This window comes from Amblyomma maculatum, chromosome 1 (assembly GCF_055883805.1).
Source record: "Amblyomma maculatum isolate TAMU_Amacu chromosome 1, ASM5588380v1, whole genome shotgun sequence".
NCBI lineage: Eukaryota > Metazoa > Arthropoda > Arachnida > Ixodida > Ixodidae > Amblyomma > Amblyomma maculatum.
The window spans coordinates 8552832-8573304 of record NC_139344.1 but is presented as its reverse complement, the minus strand read 5'-3'; the positions used below and the strand labels follow the sequence as shown (position 1 = coordinate 8573304).

The 20473-nt window shown below is 46.2% G+C and overlaps 1 protein-coding gene across 1 annotated transcript; it reads right to left on the bottom strand.

Moving 5' to 3' along the window:
- Nucleotides 1-228: 228 nt before the first annotated feature.
- On the bottom strand, nt 229-19387 carry LOC146201607 (uncharacterized). Its single transcript, XM_084583230.1, has 4 exons — nt 19264-19387; nt 8131-8376; nt 4184-4375; nt 229-736 (listed from the first exon to the last, which is right to left on the bottom strand). The coding sequence occupies exons 2-4, from the start codon at nt 8312-8314 to the stop codon at nt 537-539; spliced, it is 576 nt and encodes a 191-aa protein (XP_084439356.1). The 5' UTR covers nt 8315-8376; nt 19264-19387; the 3' UTR covers nt 229-536.
- Between the last annotated feature and the right edge of the window lie 1086 nt (nt 19388-20473).

Sequence of the window (20473 nt, the reverse complement as noted above, 5' to 3'; positions counted from 1 at the left end):
CTGCACTTATAAACCTACTTCAGTAACATCTATTAATTCTCCTAGTTTGAATTCTGATACTTAACGATGGCTGAAATATTTTTAACTGGTCTAAAAGCGCAATTCAGCTCTCCAGGCCAGCACTTCTTTATTTCGTAATGAGATGAACAGGAGCACCTCTTAGTGTGGCCTTTCAAATACCAGTTCTCGTACGTTACTTATTTCCATAACAAATCGAAATCTCTCGAACTTCTAGTCTTCCACCAAGGCGAAGAACTGGCAACGGAACCGAAGCCCTGCTCGAGGAGTTCAGCTCCAAGGCCCGCCTAAGCAGCAGTCTTTTTGGATTGCAGGGGTTCGTGGGGCTTGATGACACATTTAGACTTAGGCGCCGTTGAAATCTTTAGAGAGTTTCTCATTAAATATGTGCAGAACGTTTTATTGGTAGACACTCTCATGAGGAAAGAAGTAGACGCGTTCACGTGTGCTGCTTGAAGCTAGCGCCAATAGGACTATGTTGATTTGAGTCCGTAAGTTTAGGAGGTATTAGTTGCGGTCTACGCAAAAACGCATACTGGGATTGCAGACTCAGACCAGCGGTTTCCCAAGCAATAGATCCTTTCGACGCGAGGCTGCAGCTCCGTCCCGATCTGGATGCAGGAGAGGGTGACGCTGTCGCCGAAGTCGTATGAGTTCTTGAGCCCTTCCACCATGAGTCCACCCGGCCCAGGGTAAAAGTTGCCACAAGCTTCGACACCTGCGTGTTGAACGTATATGTCATGACTAAAGCATACAATATGCAAAAAACGCGCTATGTAAATACATACAACACATTATATGCAAATTTCAGGAAAGCATTAACTGAAACAATCAAGCTTATTTTTTCGCATTGGACGCAATTCACGCATTTTAGCGACATTGATTCGAAATGGCTTCGGCTGTAGGACGGGTTTTGAAAAAACTTCGAAGAAAATTTTGACTCGAGCTTCGCTTGCAATGTTGGACGAAGTGCATATTTTTGCACAAAAATCCAATGAATAAGTAGGCGAAATTGTGGGGTGTTAAGCACGGCTTGAACCTAGTAATAATACAAGCGAAAACTTTCTCAAGCATGGTTGTGCATAGTTTGAATGTTCGAATTTGGGGGACGCGCTCAAGCTTCGGTGTAGACGTGATAGCCTCTCTAACACTGCATTTTCAATCCCGCTTTTTTTTTCGCATTTTTTTTTCTTTACGTTATGTTCTCTGGGAAAGAATGGGTGGACACCGAGATATGATGGACACCTACACCTAATCAGGTCAAAGGCACACCACTTTTTAGGAACTTTTAAGAGCTTTTACTTCTCTAGTTTGGCGATTTCTGTCGGTTTCGATTTCTGGGCTCTAAATTTCTCTTTGTGAAGCAGTGTTCATCGTAGTGGTGTGCACCTCAGCAATCTAGCATGGCGTCCACGCTAAGGTCCAAGGTTCGAATCGGTGCTAAACGGTTCATTGGGTTGAAACAAACAAAACTGCTACTCCAGTCGAGCTTCAAATTGTGTGACGCTGTCGTACCGACGACCTCTGATCATTGCAACCGTACGGGGTATAACTTCTGGCAGCCGTGGCGATAAATTGTTAAATTAGTTTAGAGGAAAGGAAAGGAGCAGAAAAGGGACCCGCGACCCGCGCCGTAAAGGAAGCGAGGGAGGTGGGATTCAAAGGAGAGAGAAAGAGATGCCGCAGTGAAGGGCTCCGGAATAATTTTGATCCTCTGAGGATCTTATACGTACACTAAAATTGCACAGCACACTGACGCTTTTGCGTTTTGCCTCCATCGAAACGCGGCTACCGCGGTCGGGGATTGAACCTGGGTACTTCGGTTGAGTAGCCGAGCGCTTTAGCCACTGATCCACCGTGGCGGGTATGGCGGGCGAACAGAAGGGCGGCAGAAGGACGGGTGTAGTAAAAAACGAATCGTCGTTACGTATTCAACATGTTGATACACGTATTTCGAACCTAGGAGTGAAATTCAAACGTGCTTACCACTCAGGGGGGAACTGCTTTGGACAGCTAATGGCTCTTCAATTGAAAGTCGATCGGTGGTGCTTTTAAATTTAGATATAGAGCCCCACTTAATATACATATGACATTACGCTAAAATTGTGGGCCTATGGATAGCGGTAGAGAGACCGGAGTGGTGCCTAAAGATTAGTTGGGTTCGTACACGTAAAACTGCAATCTAAATCTACTCTCATTGTGATGAGGGGAGTCGCACCATCGACCTGCGAGGGTCCAAAATGGTTGAAAATTGCGTTTGTAGGGGGGTGCGTATCTGGCGAGCCACTTGTCGTAGACACATACGGTTGGTATCGAAGAGTTCGTCTCGGAGATGTCTATGCGAAATGAGATTGTGATATATAACATCTTACGCGCTTGCATTTCAACGCCTATCGGCGGTGGCTGCATTTTTTGAACTTCAAGCGGCCGGACAGGTTGCCCTTGGTTGACACATGACGCAGCGAAGCTTTCGCTTTCAAAATGTTAAGGGGTACCATGCTTATAATTAGCAAGAGTGAGTTAATGCGTAAGAAGGAACGACGCCACCGAGCGGTGCACATTACGCAGGTAAATAAAAAAAAGGCAAAATGTCTTTCTTGGCAAATGCTATCGTTAACCAGCTTTGCAATGACAGCATGTCAGGCATCATTTTTATTCTGTGTTTTCTGTTTCGTACCGAAACTGCCCAGCTGAATGAAATGTCCAGAAAAATTCCCCTTCTCGATATATAGGGTGTCGCAGCTAAATGTAACCAAGCTTTTAAAACAGACAAAGTATCCTAGCGCGGGGAAGCCATCTGAGGGCTTACAATCGCCTTGCATAGTCTATGTTTTTTTTTTTCTTCTTACATTTCAGCAGTGAGTAAATACTAATAAGCTAACGTTTCAACATTGGCTAGATAAAGAAAGTGTAAATTAAAAAGTTGTAGGTCATCCCTGAAAAAGATTTGACTGCAGTGCTGGCACAACAGTGCCATTTACGCAGCCTTATTTACTGGTACTAATCAATAGAAAGCTACCGCGTGACCAGCTGATGGCTCATTACTCTCCCACAACGGATAAGTAAAGCCCCTCCGGAGAGAAGGCTCCAGAGAAAGGCGAGTTTTTGTTTCCTGAGACGCGTCTTGGGACATTGAATTTAGCTGTCACGTCGGCGCGCTCTGATTGTGAACATATTATGTTAAATTGCCAATAAAAGAAACTACTCCAGCTAAACGGCAGCTTGGCGCCAACATATCAGTGAGCTTTATATAAGGACGATCTACAACTGTTATTGAAACTTTCTTCCCCAAGTCTGTGGTTCAAGTTAGCTAATTAGTTCTTACTATTAACAAACGTTTGACCACGGAAACGATACTGCGAACTTGGCGACGCGACTCTCAACAGCCCGCGATTTCACTTGGCTCAGACACCCCGCTTTTTTTTTTTTTTTTTTCAATTTTGGATAGACTTAGCTAGGACACTCTGCGGAAAAAAAAAAAAAAAAAGAACAGCGCGAAAACAAGGGCGTGATCACAGGACACAGGCGGTGACTGGCAAATGGGGTTTATTGACCTGCAGAAGGAACTAATAGTCACGCAAAAATGAAATAGCCCTAGTCGAGATGCCATCAGTCTAACAAAATATAAGAAAGTGACTCTGTTTAACACGGAATAATCCCGTGTGATGCAGGTTTAAAAGTGACACCAACTGCACCAATTAGCCCGACGTTGAAATGCTCTCTTAGACCCTATACAACATCTTTGGCTTCTGGTTTCGGTTTGTGGCTGCAAAGAATGAACGATACGTTTATTAAGAATGGGGATAGGTCAGATTCGAGAGAAGGTCTCGAAGTATAAAACGAAGTCTGGACATTGTACCGTGGAGACAAAAATAAAAGGGTAGGTTTGAGGGGTAGAAAGAGTTGACTTGCATAAGAGGAAACATCGACTTTATGATATCCTAGCTGAAATGAAGACGAAAAAAAAAAAAAAAGGGGCGTACGTAGGACATGTAATGCGGTGAACAGATTAGCGGTGCGTACATCCGACCGACTTTTAAAGACGTTTAACTTCGTCTAGCCGGATGCAGTCATTGCGCTGTAAAGCGCCAATAAGCACTAGGAAAAGTGCAGCGCACAAATTTAAAGAGAGAGCGAGAGATAAAGAAAAGTTGCAGCGGCTTACATTTCATGTGCGGCGGAAGTTCCCAAGTGCCATTCTGCAGGCAGGTTACAACGCTCTCATTTCCGACCAAAGTAAAGTTGGCAATGCAGGACGCCCAGAAGGTGCTGTTTTTTGGCACGTGAGTCTCATTCACAGGGATAGAGAGTCCACGAGGGGAAATTTCATAAAACTCTTGTACCGAACAGTAGTTCTCTGCAAAAAAAAAAAAGGATAACAGTGGAGATATTGATTACAAACCTGCAGGCACGCTGTCAGAACTTTGCAACCCCAGTTGACGTGAGCGGTGCAGTCATCCCACCTCACACAGAGTGTTGAAAACGCAGCCGTTCACTTTGAAGACAACGCCGAAATGTTTGTTGGGAAACGTTGCTAGGCATGGCTGAGCTGAGCTATCAGGCAACGCTGCCTACATTTTTGGCCAAAAGACAGTGAAGGTGTCACTATTATGGTGACAAAAAAAAACGATGCTTTTTTCTTTCTTTTTCTTTCAATTCCAAAATATGGCTTCGGTTCGCTTGCGATATTGTACAAAAATAAGGGTTCCATGCTTTCCGGTTCCAGTTACAATGTGACATCTTCGTTTACAGTCACGTCGTGCAAGTGAAAGAGTTTTTTTTTTTCTTTAATTCATCTATATGCATCGAAACGTTATCTCATGATGTTCATTTGAGTTTTTAAAGAAGGCTAAAATTTTGAGTTGGAAATTTGTCGAACATCCAAACAAACCACAGGAGGCGCTATTTTGGTAGCGTCCGCTTTATTTTAGAACCTTTCGGTACATTAGATAGGAAACATCTAATTCAATGTTTACGCCTCCTCAGTTTGGCTCAGCCATAGTCCCAGTCACGGCATAGCTCGCTACGCTTGCTAGAGACCGTAACATTTTTTTTTTCAATCATTATGCTTTACGCTCTTCTTGTACAGTGTGAAATGTAATTGATAACGAATTGAAAGTTCAGAATGGCGACATTTTTTCTAATCATTACATCGTTTCGGGCTTCACATGACGCTCTACCGCTCTTGCTTTGAAACTCTTCGGGCATTTGTAACGAATGAGAAGCTGTTCACGAATCAGCTCACCAAATTAGGAAATGAAAACCCTCCAGCTTGCGCGATGCTACCGAAACAACGCTACCGTTGAGAGAATCGCTCAGTTTTGTCACTGTGTTTGTTATACGCCGTAATATCAATATTGGTTCGGGTAAAGAAATTCATCTGCATCGCTGCCAACTTTCTTACGTTATAGTTTCGTTTCTTCTGTTTTGAAGCATAGCTGACGCCATAATTGCGATAAAAATAACACATATTTCAGTTATTATTATTTTATTTTGCTTGTAATCTGCACGAATGCACGAAGAAAAGCGAGAAAATATTCTGTTAGGTTGAGAGAACGGCGCGCTACTTTCTTTGTCATGCATTTTAAGGGTACTGTGATGTTTGCGAAGTGCGAATAAATAAATAATCGAGCATTGTGTTCTTGCGAGAAACTAAAGAAAATAATATCCCCTACGCTATGATTGGCCTCGTGAACTGTTGGACTCTTTTCTTCGTGTATCGTGACGAGCCCTTTATTTCCCCTTCAATTCACTGAGACGGCAAAAGGGAGATGAAAACTTCCAGGGGTGCACATAAGTCTGCCTAGGTGGCGTAATGCGAAAGCATGTCTGCATTTTTGTTTCTTAAAGCCTTGGTCGTTTGTGACGCGTTATCTGCTATAAATTAAGGGTAATTCGAGTTCGAGGCTCATATTGCTGCTTCCTTCCGCGCGCGACTGCTGTTAGGGTACCCCGAAACTGCTGTGCTACAGTTGTCTGCGTTAACGTCGCTAGATGGTTCAACGCGTCTGTCTAAAGTTAGTCTAACGGGAGATTCACTGTCTTAGTTTTGTTTTAAATTTTGCATGCACAGGTTTCGAAATGCTTTCGTTTCCTTCCATAAACTATACTGTGGTATAAGTTCTTTGAATATTTGTTCAGGTTTTGTCTCTTTTTTACAGCCCCTGATGTCCTTTCCATCAGCGTCCTTCGGCGCCCTTACACTGGACAAGGGTGACTACAAACGCTATCTCAGGCTTCAGCGTGACGTAGTCGTTGGCGCTCGGCTGAAGAGCGAAAGTGCTGTTGTTTGATCCCTGGCGGTGACACGTTTTCCTAAGTGCCAGTTCGTGCGGACACGTTTTGTGGAAACCAATTCGCGAACATAGCCATCTAATGCTTTCGCATCAATAACATGTACAGTCTTTGTCAAAAGTGTAGAGCCCGAGAGGTCTGCTTCTGAGCCACTTTATGCAGCTTGTAATGCATTTCCAGTGTTCCCAATCTCATGATGGTAAGAAGATTGTTTTGTCCTTTCCTCTCCAGTGGGAACGACCTCCACTAAAGCTAGGTCAGAGCCACTATACAGCTCAAAAGCAGACGCGCTGGGCTCCACACTTATGACAAAGGCTGTACGCACTGAAGCGGGGACAGGCACGCATGCACACACACGAACAAAAGTAAACAGCTGCTGGAACATAATTTGTTGCTCTGCAGACGAACAGTGTTTCTTTGAATCTAGCTGCTATTTTCTGCAACATGTACCCTCACAACGTAACATGCTACTTTGTTTCAGTGACCCTACTTCAGACGCCATAGTGGTATACAGGCGCTCGCGATACGGTGTTGGGATGTGTCCGAAAGTGCCGAAGATGTACAGAAATAAAGCCCACTTTCACTTGTATTTTACCAGTGCAATTCATCACTGCATAGTCAACAGCGAAAAATCTAGAGAAACTGGTTGTGGTAAAGTTATCTGAAGTGTAGGAATGGCGACATATGCACATAAGTGGTCTCTGCAGTGACAGCGTGCTTAATAGCGCAGAGCTGTCATTCCAGTGCTTTGTAATCAAAATAACCTCGGGTCAGATGAAGTAAATTTGGTCCAGCTAACTACTAAGCTGTTTGAGAAAAAATAATTTGAAAGGAGAGAGAGAACTCCTGCAGAAGAGGCTCGAGGAGAACGCTCATGCGACCCTGAAGTGGTGCGGATGTAAGCGCGGCACGCCTCGGATTTTGGATGGGTATACATCGATCCAGCACCACATTTGCAGCATTGAACTACTTCTGTGTGGTCTGTTCAGTAACTTTGGTGTTATTAATTTGTCTAACCAAACCACCTGTTGTCATGATGCGAACGAGAATGTGTTAGTAAAGTGCCGTATTATGTTTCTATACTGAGATAGGGCAGAGCGGTGGCTGCAATCATGCTCTAATCATGCTCTTATCAAAAAATCATGCTCTAAATTAAAAAAAACAACAACAACAACACTGAATTAAATTCATCTCATGGCAGCATTATAATAATTTCAGCCAAGAAATCAAGCTATATTGTAGAAAAGGAGCTGACAAAAAAGCAAGGTCTTCGTCCATCGCAGTGGAATCATGTATGGGATACATACTGCGTACCAGAAAACCTCAACAGTCATTATAGTATGCTTCGCTGTTCGTGGCTTCCTGTCGCTCACATGGAGCCGATTTACTAGACACGCCGTGTTTAAATGCCGCCAGTGCACATAGCACACGTGTAACAAAACTAATACGTTCTTACCCAGACATCAGCGAATCTAGAAACAAAATTATGACAACGTACAAGGGGCGTTCATAATGTTCCTGTGACGAAAGGCAGATGCAAAAATGCGGCTTGAGTGGGAGTTTCATCATTATACACATATTCTCCATCCAATACATTTCTACAATACAGCGGCACTTCTGCCTCTGATGGACAAGCTGATGCCGACCATCGGTCTAGACCTCCTCATTACTTTTTGTTCTGGAAGAACAATCACTCCAACAATCCGTCCCTCCTTGTTCCTTGTGCCTCCCACGTGCGCCTTTCTTAAAGCTGTGGTACTCATAATAAGAAGTTTAGCGCCCCGCGTACTGTCGTCGCTTAGGAGGAAGCATACTCACCACCGGATGGCACGTCTGCAGCGGCTTCACTCGAACTGTTTGTTGCAGGCTGGACAGTAGACATTGTAGAGACGTACTGCACATCGGGTGGCTGCTGTTTACTATTTTCCTGGCGGTTCGAAGGCGCCCCATGTACTTGTGCTGGCAGTTCCGTAATGTCTGTGCCTTCTCGCAGTTCGCTCATTGAGTGCTGAACATCAGATGTCCTGCTGCCTGAGGCATTCTTTGTGCTCTGCTTGCCGCGCTCTGAAACAGCATTTGCATTATTAGTAGTAGTACTGCCGGCCATCAGGGTGGCTGCAGCGAGAACTCTTTCGCCGTCCACGGATGATCCGGTGCAGTTTACACGCTCGCTTGAGCTGCCTGAGGAGGTATTTGGCTCGCGAGATTGTGAGTTAGCGAGTTTATTTAGTTGGGGCTATGCGCCGGCACCTTAGCTTTCTCTTCAGCCATCGATTCGGCCTCAATCGGGGAATCACTGTTGCAACCACCATTCGAGTCTTTACTCGGCACGTTATGTACACCAATATGGCTACGCGTAGAATACTGGCCTTTAGAAACAGGACTCTCAGTCGCTTTGTCTCCATCTTCCGTTTTCGGTGCGTTGCTTTTGTTACTTATATATACAGGTATATATACAAAAACAGCTGTTTTCTCGCTCTCAGTAAACGTTACTTGCAAGGAAGTGCGCATATACGAAATGTTTGAATAGCGAGTTCGAATATTCTCCTACTCGGTACCAGAAAAGGTCAAATAATACGAATTCAAAATTATTTGAAACAAATCGAACAAGGCTTCAAATTTTTGGAATATTCTAATGCAATTGCATTGAGGCTGTAATACTGCATATCATTATAGTTTTTCTTAGGAGTGTTAGAAAAACAGGGTTCAATGCATTACCGCGCAGCACGCAGGAGCGGTCGTTCTGCGCGGTTTAGAAAGTTCAGCTCCATGATGCGGCCCATTTGAACAGCGGCATTCATGATGGCCTTACTTGGCCTCCATGGCAGGGCTGCGTGGCAGCACTCGAGAAGCTTTAGTCAGCCGTGCCTTGATGCCCGGTCTCTGAGACCATGCCTGAAACGTAGCTCCTCTCCCTCTGATCTATTGATAAATGACGCTAACTTATTTGTTGGGAATGACACGGTGCTTAGGGTACCGAAGCGGTGGCGTTGTGGTTGAGCATCCGCCTCGCATTCGGAGGTACCAGGACCAATCCCTGTGTAATTGACCCTTTGCCAAGCAGTTCACCCCAGATGAGCCGAGGATCAGGCCGGAGGAAATCATGCCCCCATTAGAAACCGGTGGGTACCAAGCGGCACCGGGGATTAAACCTGGTACCTCCCGAATGCAAGGCAGATGCTCTAGTTATTACCCTCCAGGTTAGTGCTGTGTACCCTATTTGGAAGTCATTATTGATTCTTATGAGAACTATCGCGAGAAGTGCACAATTTAAGGTATATCCAGACGACGGATCACGGACCAGTTTTGGCTCACGGATCAAACTTCACGTGACGCCCCACCTCCGGGCTATGAGGTCTGCGCGAGGTCCGTGGACCGGAGCAGGAGATAAATGCGAGAGCAGTTTTTCCAGGCCGTGGACCGTGAACCTGGCGGCGGCGGAGAGCGACGTGCGCTCGTCGGCGCCCGAGTAAAGCCAACGAGTTAGCCCACTTCAACAACGCATGCTCTGCACTCGTTTCAGCAAATCACTTGGGCTGCGCCTAGAGTGCCGTCCGCCGGCGTTTGTATTCAGCCCTCTAGTATTACCGTGCGGTGCAGCAACAGCGTGAATTGCATCCCCGTCTCGGGGTGTCTGTAGCATCATTAGTGCGGTATATTTAGCCGTAAACATCCAAAACGGTCGGGCCGAGCCGTTCATTGAAAGCAGAGAAGTTAAATGAACGCTTGCAACACTGGATGCCGCGAGCTTGCCGCAGCGAGCGTGCCAGACGACGGCGCTCAGACACCGCGCTGTTAATTTCCCTAGTCGTCACTAAGCCTGCGTTGTTTTGCCTCGAAGGCACAGCGGACGGCGGCCTGGAATTGACCATCGTGATAGCAAATTGCCCACTCACTGAAACATAAAGGTCTACGCACTGTGTCGTTATAAAATAAAGGTGTGATAATTATGGCGAAGCCTCAGCAGCGGAGCTAACGCACAAGAGGAGAAAGCTGGCTCTGCGTCGGCGGCACCTGCTATGCTGGTGTCTCTATGGCACCTACCGCCATTCCGTGCTATTCAGTGTGAACTCGCGTTTATTATAGGTCTAATTCTTTAAGAGAAAAGAAAATGGCTATGGCTTAGCTCGACTAATACCGGTTATGCGGGCGAAAGTTTTGTCGTGCTTGGTTATACTTTGTTTGCAAAGCCAGGTTATACTCATATATAAATAGCCTAATTTAAAGAACGGCAGCTCAATTAAAGGTGATCACGCACTGTTTGCTGTAGATTAACTCCTTCATGGCTGTCTGCAAATGCCAAGGAAACGCAGCCGAAGCGCTGGTTCAAGCGCGCGACTCTTTCATGTACGCCTGCGAACCTCACGGACACTGCAGCAGGGTCTAGACAACACGAAGCCGTCGAGGGCATTTTGAAGGGGTGGTCCCAGGATGCAAGCCACATCTGCAGCGGTGGCGGGAGGGACACGGTAGGCAGGATATTGGAAGGCTGCATGGTTGTAAGGAGCTAGCATATAATGGTGTCTAACACTACCCGCAAAAGGGAGAAGAGAAAACGATGACGCAATTATGAGGCGCATACGGGGAACTCCCACGAAAGACATAGTGACACGTAGGACAGAGATCGGCAGAGCAGTGTTGCAGGAGGCCGGGTGGTCAAGGAGCTGCGGTTTATCGCGTCCCGCCTGGCCTACGACCCGGGATGCCAGACCTGGGAGTGGCCATGGAGCTCCTGCGGATTGCGTCCCACCTGTCCTATGACCCGGGTGACCAGACCTGTGAGTGGCCGACTCCTGCTGTGCTCCTGGAGCACGTATCCAGCACGCACGTTCGGCGTCGTGCTGGTTGCGCTGTACAGATTCATCTAGCAATCAGGCGTCTCTGCCACATGACGGCAACCTGAAGCCTCTCGCCTCGGCCGAGCGTCTCCCGCCGCCAAGCCATCTGCTGACTTGACCCAAGCGTCTGTGGGCACCGGACATTCCGTGCACTCTGAGCACGCGCAACCGGCAGCGTCCACAGCGACTTCCTTCTTCCAACGTTCCGGTGCCTGTTATTAGTTCGTATTTATATTCATTTTGTGTTGAGCTCGTTATTATTTTTTTTTTTGTGTAGTCTGATGTGGTATGCATAAAAAGAAATGTTCTTAGTTTGACCGGTCTGGTCGTGTGTTTCTTTAATCCCACTATATCAGACATTTTATTTGTGGGTTTTAAAGAACCTCCTCACAATTTTGGCCTCCGTGACAGGAGCAAACCACTCTCCAGGCTAGATAAAGAAAATATTTTTGGAGGCAATATGAGTGCTTTGGAGTATTGTCGCCTTAGGTGAGCGCATGGGATTGAAGGATGCCAAGTAGTGAGAGTGGGTGTAAGAAGAGCTTCAGAAGGCATGGAGAGAATCACTAAGCGCGAAGCTTCGAAAAAGAAACTAGATTTAGCGGCATGAGCTACAAGGGAGGAAGTGGAGTTAGAACAAGCTGCGAAGCAGAAACTGGAGTTAGAGGCACGTTATTTGGAGTTGCAGATAAGGCTTATCCTGCTCATCAGTAACACGCAGAACGCAGTGTCATTCAGGTTCCCTCCATAAACCCCCATAAGCTTATACCGCCGTTCCATGAACGTCGAGATGACTTAGATGCCTATTTGAAAAGGTTCGAACATTTGGCCACAGGACAGGATTGGCCAAGAGAAAAGTAGGCCACAGCTTTGAGCTTATGCCTCGGTGGGGAAGCCTTAAAGGTATTTGGTCGGCTCTCGCCTGAGGATTCGGTTGACTATGAGAATGCTAAGCTTGATTAACTGCTGGGACTTCGATTTACTACTGAGGATTATCGCGAGAAAGTTCGCCAAAGTAAGCCCCAGGATTGCGAAACAGCGTCGCGATATGCTGCTAGGCTTTTCAGCTTGTTTGACCGGTGGGTCGAAATGCAGAAATAGGACCACACATTTCAGAATGTTCGTGACACGATGATGGCTGGGCAGTTCATATACTATTGTCACTCCCATCTTGCTGTGTTTTTACGTGAAAGGATTGTAAGATGGTTTACAAACTGACAAAGGTGGCCGATCATTTTCTCGAGGCACAGCGGCAAAGTAATCTACTTGTTTTCAAAGAGAAGGTAGAACAAGATCAAGTGACACCCAAAACCTATGCTCCTCGCTCACAATCCCAGGTTCGGTGCTTCATTTTCGAGAAGACTGGGCATAGAGTCGTAGATTGCCGTGCGAAACTAAATCAACCTTTCTCTACAGTCTGCCGCAGGCGAGGACATTGTGTACTGTGATTCATGTGTAAGAGTTCAGGGGATCGTGTGGAGTCTGCATGTTGCCTGACTCCTCGCAATTCTTCCCCCATCGCATCTCCAGGGATAAGGTATCCAGAAAGCCAGCTGGAAAAGGTGGTCCAGACTTCGAACCCTGTGAATGCAAACGCCCGTGATGCACGGTGAGGTGTTCGCACTGCCAGCTTCCGTGTTGCGTGACACCAGCAGCAATAGCATTGTGGTAGGCCAGCCTCTCGTACCTGCGAAGGGGCTTATAGGGAAAAAGGCAATGTTGTTCTTGGCGGATGGAACTAGCATTGAAGTTCCAGAGGCGGAGGTGGTGATCTCGTCGCCATACTTCTCAGGCAAGGCCATTGCACGATGCCTACCTCCTCCCCTTTACGATTTTATAATTTATTTACTTATTTATTTGTCTTTACCCTCAGGGTGGTACAGGCATTTCAGAGGGGAGTGGGCAAAACAAATACAGGAAGAAAACACTGTAAAAAGCGGGTACATAAATAATAGATCCTAGATATACAATATTAGCTATGAAATCGTGAATAATTGTATCAGTAAAAACAAACCTAGTAGTACTTATACAATGCAGGTCAAAGCTTTGCGAAAGTTATTTGTACCAGTAATAGATATAATTTCATTAGAACGATCGTTCCATCCTTTGCAAGTACGGGGAACAATTGAGCATAAGAAAGAATCTGTTTTGCATAGGGGGATGGCTACTTTGCAGGGATGATTAATGCGATGCGATATGTAATAGGGTCTCTGAAAAAAATTGCTGTGTAAGACGGAATGACAATATAATTTGTGGATAATGGTTAGCCGGCAAACTTTTCATCGTGAATCCAGTGATGGAAGATGCAAAATAGTTTTCATTTCTGTGACACTATGGAAGGAGTTCTGGGTGCAAATGTCCTGGATGCAATTGGCAATGTTCTGGGTGCAAAGGCTCCACTTGTAGGTGATTCATCAGTTTATAAGGAGCAGACGACTTCCCTTGCCACGGTAGGATTGGTTAATGTGCCTTCTCCTTCTACAGCGACGAGCGTTTCTGAGGGCCGCCAAGATTTCGCTCACAATTCGCTCAATGTGTTATTTTCGGTGTTGCGTCTTGAACAGGGAAATGATACCACCTTATAGAAAGGATACCACCTGAGAGGAGTGTCGGAAAAAGATAGGAAAAACATGTTTTGGCAAGAGGCAGACCACCCATCCTTTTCATCTTGAGGACGGGGTTCTTTTCCAGTGGTATCAAATGCGTTTCGACCGAGTAGTTAAACAGGTAGAGGTACCGAAGTGCTTGCGTCCTAGGGTCCTCATGCTGGCGCATGAAAGTTCGCCATCAGACAATAATGAGATCCAGAGAACCAGAGCTAATGTGTTCGGTGAGTTCTATTGGCCCGGAGTACAGGCGGACGTTAAAAGGTTCGTCAGGTCATGTGACACGTGCCAACGCGCCGTGCCGAAGAGTAATGCCGGGCTCAATAGCGACCGAAGTGTATCGTAGAATGAGGTTCCGGGCACTGATGTCAGCGAGGCAGGGATGATGGTTGCTTCTCGTGAGGGTCCCAGTGAGACAACCAATCATGCAGCATTGTGGTAAGGCAAAGGGGCTGCATTCAAGGCCACAGCGGTCACTGTCTTAAACCCGAGTCAGTACCTTCTAGTTTTACGGCATACGGTTCCGAAGTGTACTGCTCTTTAAAAAGTATTAAGGTTAAGACGAGCAATACGGCATCGCAGCGAAGTACAAAAGCCTTCCCGTAGGTGACTTTGTCTTCGAAGTCAAGGAGACGCATGGATGAAATGCAGGGCCGTCTCCATGACGCACTGACTGAAAATGGCTGCCTCAGGAATAGCAATGGTAGGGTCAAGGACCTACGTATGTTTCGCGTTGTGTGAGAGAATGTTTACTCTCGGTATAATTGAGACATTGTGTGCGCTGGGCAGTTGAAAAAAAGTGTATGTTCCTGCCTGTGGTGGTTCTAGGAGGTAGATTGATTTAATCAATCTTCACGGTGTTGTTGTGCGTATCATATCGAAGAGGGCATGATTGCAAATCCGGAGTGCTCACAGAACAGTTAAGCAGATCGGAAGCGTGTGCGATTTGGTGTGCATCTTCCGCGTCTGTTTATTGCTTTTTTTGTCAGTGCTCTCATGTTCACCGCGTTTTCAGAACACAGTGCATAGATGACGTGCACTACTGTATAAGAGCTTTGCTTTTTGCTGTGTGGAACTCTTGTGGAGACAGGAATCTGAACGCAGGTGACCTTCTAGAATAGGTGATGTGCGTGAGATCGACGAATCATCGAGAACACCATGTGCCACGCTCCTTGGGTTGAGGTTTTTTGACACTAGAAAAAACTTGCGAAGAGGGGGAATTTGTAAGGAGTTAGCGCCACAGGGTGTCTAAAACTCCGGGGACGAGGGAGAAGAGAAGACGACGACGCAAGTATGAGGCGCGTGCGAGGAAGTGACACGCAAGACATTGACACGTAGGACCGAGATCGGCGTAGCAGCGTTGCAGGAGGCCGGGTGGTCAAGGAGGTGCGGTTGATCTCGTCCCGCCTGGTCTACGACCCGGGATGCCAGACCTGTGAGTGGCTGACTCCTGCTGTGCTCCTGGAGCACGTAGCCAGCACGCACGTTCAGCGTCGTGCTGGTTGCGCTGTACAGATTCATCTAGCAATCAGGCGTCTCTGCCACATGACGGTAACCTGAGGCCTCTCGCCTCGACCGAGCGTCTCCCGCCGCCAAGCCATCTGCTGACTTGACCCAAGCGTCTGTGGACAGCGGGCGCTCCGTGCACTCCGAACACACGAAACCGGGAGCGTCCGCCGAGACTTCCTTCTACCAACGTTCGGTGACTGTTATTAGTTCGTATTCATATACATTTTGTCGGTTAAGCTGGCTATTAATTTATTTTGGTTTAAAGAACCTCCTCACAGTAGCATTGTTTCAGGCATTTTGTTTTATTTATTTATAAAATACTGCAGGCCCTCAGTGGGCCCAAACAGGAGGGGCGTAAGGAACACAGTATTGTGGAACATCGGTTTATCGCAACAGAAATACGAAACATAGCTAACAAGCATATTACAATGAGACATGTTCAACCCTAACACGAAAATATTCATAAATATGGGTAAGACGCCAAAAATTTGTCAATATATATATAGAATCAATGTTCAAAATTACAAACAGAAGACAGCTTGTTCCATTCCGCAATAGTATGTGGGTAAAAAGAACACTTAAATGCATTAAGTTTAGCTTGATAAGGAATTAAAGATTGTGTATGATTATGCCTTGTTCGCGAGCAAGGAGTTAAAAAGGGCGTGAGATCAGGTTCAGGACTCATGACAAGTTTTTTTTTTTTTTTTTTTTTCAGGAGAAATAGGAATTTTAGTCTCTGGATTGTTTTTTATGTTGGAGCTATTCGATGGAAGTTTTCTTTCATTAAAATGGAGGGAGATTCAGACGTGCGATATATTGAAAATATGAAGCGCACGGCGTTCCGCTGAATGTCCTCTAATGCCTCAATATTCTTCTTTGTGTGAGGGTCCTAGACAGTGCAGGTATAATCTAGCTTAGGTCGGATGAGGCTGTAGTATGCTAATTGCTTCACCCTGGAAGGAACGTTTTTAAGTTTGTGGCGAAGAAGACTAAGTTTTCTTTAGGAGGATGAGCATGCATTAGCAATATGACTCTTCATGCTTAGGTTGGTAGTTATGGCAACATTTTTGTATATTCAGGGAGATATGTACCGGCCCGAATAAAGTAGTTATTAGCTATATCTCCCACTAACGCTGACTCAAAAAGAGCCATCCGAAAATTGACGAGGGATGGAATATCTGTCACCGCAACACAAGTGCTTAATCAGGGCACGGGACGAGAGCTTTGGGTGGTGGAAATAATCTAGTTACCGGCATACTCTAGGAGCCCTGAGAACAAGGCGGATTACATGAATGCTCATGTTTCGTCAGCCGAGCAGATGAGCCGCCGGATGTGCGAGAGGGGGGGGGGGGGGGGGTTGGGCATTCGGCATTGTAAAATGATGTTCACAACACAGGTGGGAGGAAGCATGCTAAGAGGGTACTGCGCAGCTGCGAGGTCAGCAGCGTATCCGCTCCCTGGTCCGGGTTGCCGGCTGCTATTTTGGCCCGCCGTGTGGATGCTATCGCGTGTTGCGTGCCGGGCCGCACACGAACGAACCCACATGACCGGTCCATGGCCCAGTCCGTGATCTGCCGTCTGGACATACCTATGCAGCACCGTGCTGCCAAAATGGACATTTTATGGCTCTACAGCGAAGTTTGGGAAAGAAAAGGAAGGTAACGGACTTTTCTCCCCGTCCTATGGAGATCGAATAGGCCACCTCATTCCAATCCCACTATATCCCACTGTACCCCTATTCCGAACAATACAGCCATAGTATGGTGGCAAGCACTTGTCTCCTTCCTCTTCCTGTCTAGCTTCCACTGCTGAGCCACTAAAAGCTGTAGCTCGCATAGCTCTTCCCAATTTTGCAACATTATTATTCATTCTGTAAATATTCGCAAACACTGTTCGACCCGATTCGATTCGGCATTAGTTGCACTACTTACACACTTCTTGTTATTTGAAATCAGTCAGTCTGCAGAGCATGACAAATTCAAGTATTACCTGTGAACACCGCTAGAACTTCCAAAGTACCTTTCTTTCTGAACCCTTATTACATACACGGTCACAACGCTGGTCGCCAAGGTAACATTAAGTTTGAACCCTTACCTACTACTTTTACCGTGCGCTCTCTGTCAGGAATCGTTCAAATATACAGGGCAGTTCAGCTAACTCATGCTAAGCATTGAAAAATGGCAACACTCTCTATGGAGATTGAGGCTTGTAGGCAGTGGACTAGTTCAGGTCAGCATATCGTTAAATGTGCCTTATTCGCTAGCTAACGGCGCTAAGTAGCGAACCTTTTTTGCCCTCGAGCCTTTAAATAATTTTTAACGTTAAAGCTGTAGAGCAGGCTGAGAAGTGCTCGTTTTACTTATTGTCTTCGAAGAAGCTTCAGTGGGGTCAGTTTATTTAGGCTAAAATAAAGCTGCAAGGTCTCAGAATTGAAAAATTGACTATGCACTCAGGCGTCGTTCTACCAGAATCTCCAAATGCGCCACTAGAAAGTCTGAATGAATGAGCATGGCTGCAGATAACAGCACTGGCTTTGCGTGAGCGTTACCCCATCGCTTTCATGGAATCATGATGCTGCAGTGGGAGTGCGGTACGCCGTCCTCTTTTCGCAGCATCTCCAGGGGTAACAAACTCTCGCTAGTTTCGGTTTACCCTACATCAGCGCTCCTGGTGACTGAAGTTAGCGTGGGCAATTAAAAAAAAAATAAAGATAACGTTTCTCAGCCCCAACCGCCAAAAGCACAATGGGCTTAGAGCGATAAAATATAAAAGATGAGCGAAAAAGAAAATTCTGCATTGCAGAAAAGAAGGAAAAACAGAGAAAAAACAAAAATGAAAAATAAATGAAAGTGGCTTAGGGGGGGGGGGGGGGGGGGAGTGTACGTCCAAACTATGAAAGTGTTTACAGGGAGCGATGAATTTTTATTTCCCTTGTACGTCTCTATCCTCTGTTTTTTCACATTTTCCGATTTATTTATTCTACTATTGCTTGATAATTTGCCCTTTATATGCTCTGAAAAGGACTGTAATAGATTTAATAATATCAGTGTAGAACTACTATATTTGTAGGCAAATCGACCGTTACTGAATGGAAAGAGTTGCGATTGTTCAGTTACACATTGAAGGAAACTGACGTTTATGAAAGAACGACACCCTTCGCGCACGTGTGCGATGTGATAAGATGCGGTGGTGGCCGAGTTGTCGAAGGCGCCGGCCATCGGGAAGAACTCCTTTTTCGCCGGTGGTGGTTCGAACTCTCCACTAGGCTTCCCTCCGGCCGGTGTAAAAGAAATTGACGCTAGCTTCTTAAATGAGAAACATAAAGGTTCCTTTGAAAGTTTTCTGCCCCTGGCATATCGCACCGATAGGTTTATGCTGTGCGGCGTGGTCGTGCGCATGGTGCAATGTTGTGATCCTAGGAAAGCGAAGTGCTCACACTGGTCACAGAGTCATCGCTCCGGTGGCCTGCCTATTCCCCGAAGCTTTGGACGTTCAGGTTCCGTCAATACGAATGCATTTGAGGGTGCTGTCGCCGCAGAACTGCGTAAACACCTGACCATTATAATCAACAATTCCACTAAAGTTACTTTGACAAAATAACTAAAAGGGTATTTTTCCTTGCGTTCTACAACTTTTACAATGAAGAGTGTGCTCTGAATCGAAAGAATAAAGCTAGCTATATTTAGTACTCCTCGTACCAGGTGCATTAATAAAATATGCTATCCTGATTACGAGGTTTGCCTACAACACCGCGCTAGTCTGGTCTCCAGACAGCGCGCAGCCATTTTTTTTTTTTTTTTGGTTTTGAAGCAGCTTAGCGTCAGTTATCCGAAATGTTTTGGACTGCCTTCCGTCCGCTACAAGGGCGTTAAACTGTAGAGAGCCCCCTCCCCCTCCCCCCCCCCCCCCCCCCCCCCCGAATTAAAACATCCAAATATTACACTCCTCAAGCGACTGCAATAAAAAGAATAAAGGTGCCTGCCGCACCGTACACTCACTCTGCTGGCATGTTGACTCAGGACTCCATCTACCACGAACACATTGTAACCTCCTATAACGAATTTCTTCGTTGCGACAGTCGAGAAAGATGACAGCGTTGTCTTCAAACGTTTCCGACTGGTTCACCTGAAAACGTAGGCAAGGAGGGGGGGACGTGAAACTGGAAGTTGCCTTTTTTATGGCCCAAGGGCTGCTGTGCCCAATGAGCGCTTTGACACAAGGTGATTTCTGTCTACACAAACTGAGGTCCCGTAGCCATTTCCATTTCAAGTCAGAGGACCCGAGCACCAGGACAAGGAAAAGCTTGCACTCACTGGCAGACCGGTTGGTTCCCATTGGCGGCAATGGGTATAGGGCACTGCTGAGCTCCGAGTATGTGTACGAGCAGTTGCGACTACTGTTATTATTTTAGATTTAAATATTATCCAGAAAGGAAACACTAATACGCGGGAAACCTGCCGACCATACAGGCAGTGTTGCTTTAACGCAAACCCCTCTTAAAGGCGGCGGTACTTTCAGAACATAATCAGACATAAAAATCGAAAGAAGTATAAGACGTTCACAAGAACCTGTTATCAGGTAGTTCAAAAGCAGTTGCAATTGTACAACTACGCCTCTAACATGTTTGGTTTGGTTAGGTGAGGTGAGGTATTGGAATTAATACCAAAACAACTCCGGCAGGGATGGACGCTATAATGGAGGGTTGTGTGTAATTTTGGCCACCTCGGGTTCTTTTCATGCACACTGAGAGCTCACAGCTCATGGGCGCCCATCGAAACGCGGCGGCAGTGGCTGGGATCGAACTCGGGTTTGCCTCAGCAGGCAATTGCTGAACCACCGAGACACCGCGGCGATGCCGTTGAACAGGCGGTGCTGTGACTAACAGGAAATATACTGAGAAATCTTCGTCTTCGTCTGGGCGAAGACAGGCCCCCTTGTCGAAACGTTGGCTCGGCTTGCGAACTGAGGCTCCCTCTGAACCCTTGTTCAGCGCTATTTCATGCTTACAGAACAAGAAACGAAACAATAGTTTTAACAGTCGGTTTTGCAAACTGCTCGTACATATACTCGGAGGTTGCTTTGTGTAACATGATGCAGCCTTTGTTCGTTTTGGCGTGGTATCAAAAAACATAAATTGACATTCTGGAACCACGCAACCACAATGAACGCTTATGCTGTTTTTTCTAGTTTATAAAGCCCGAGTCACCA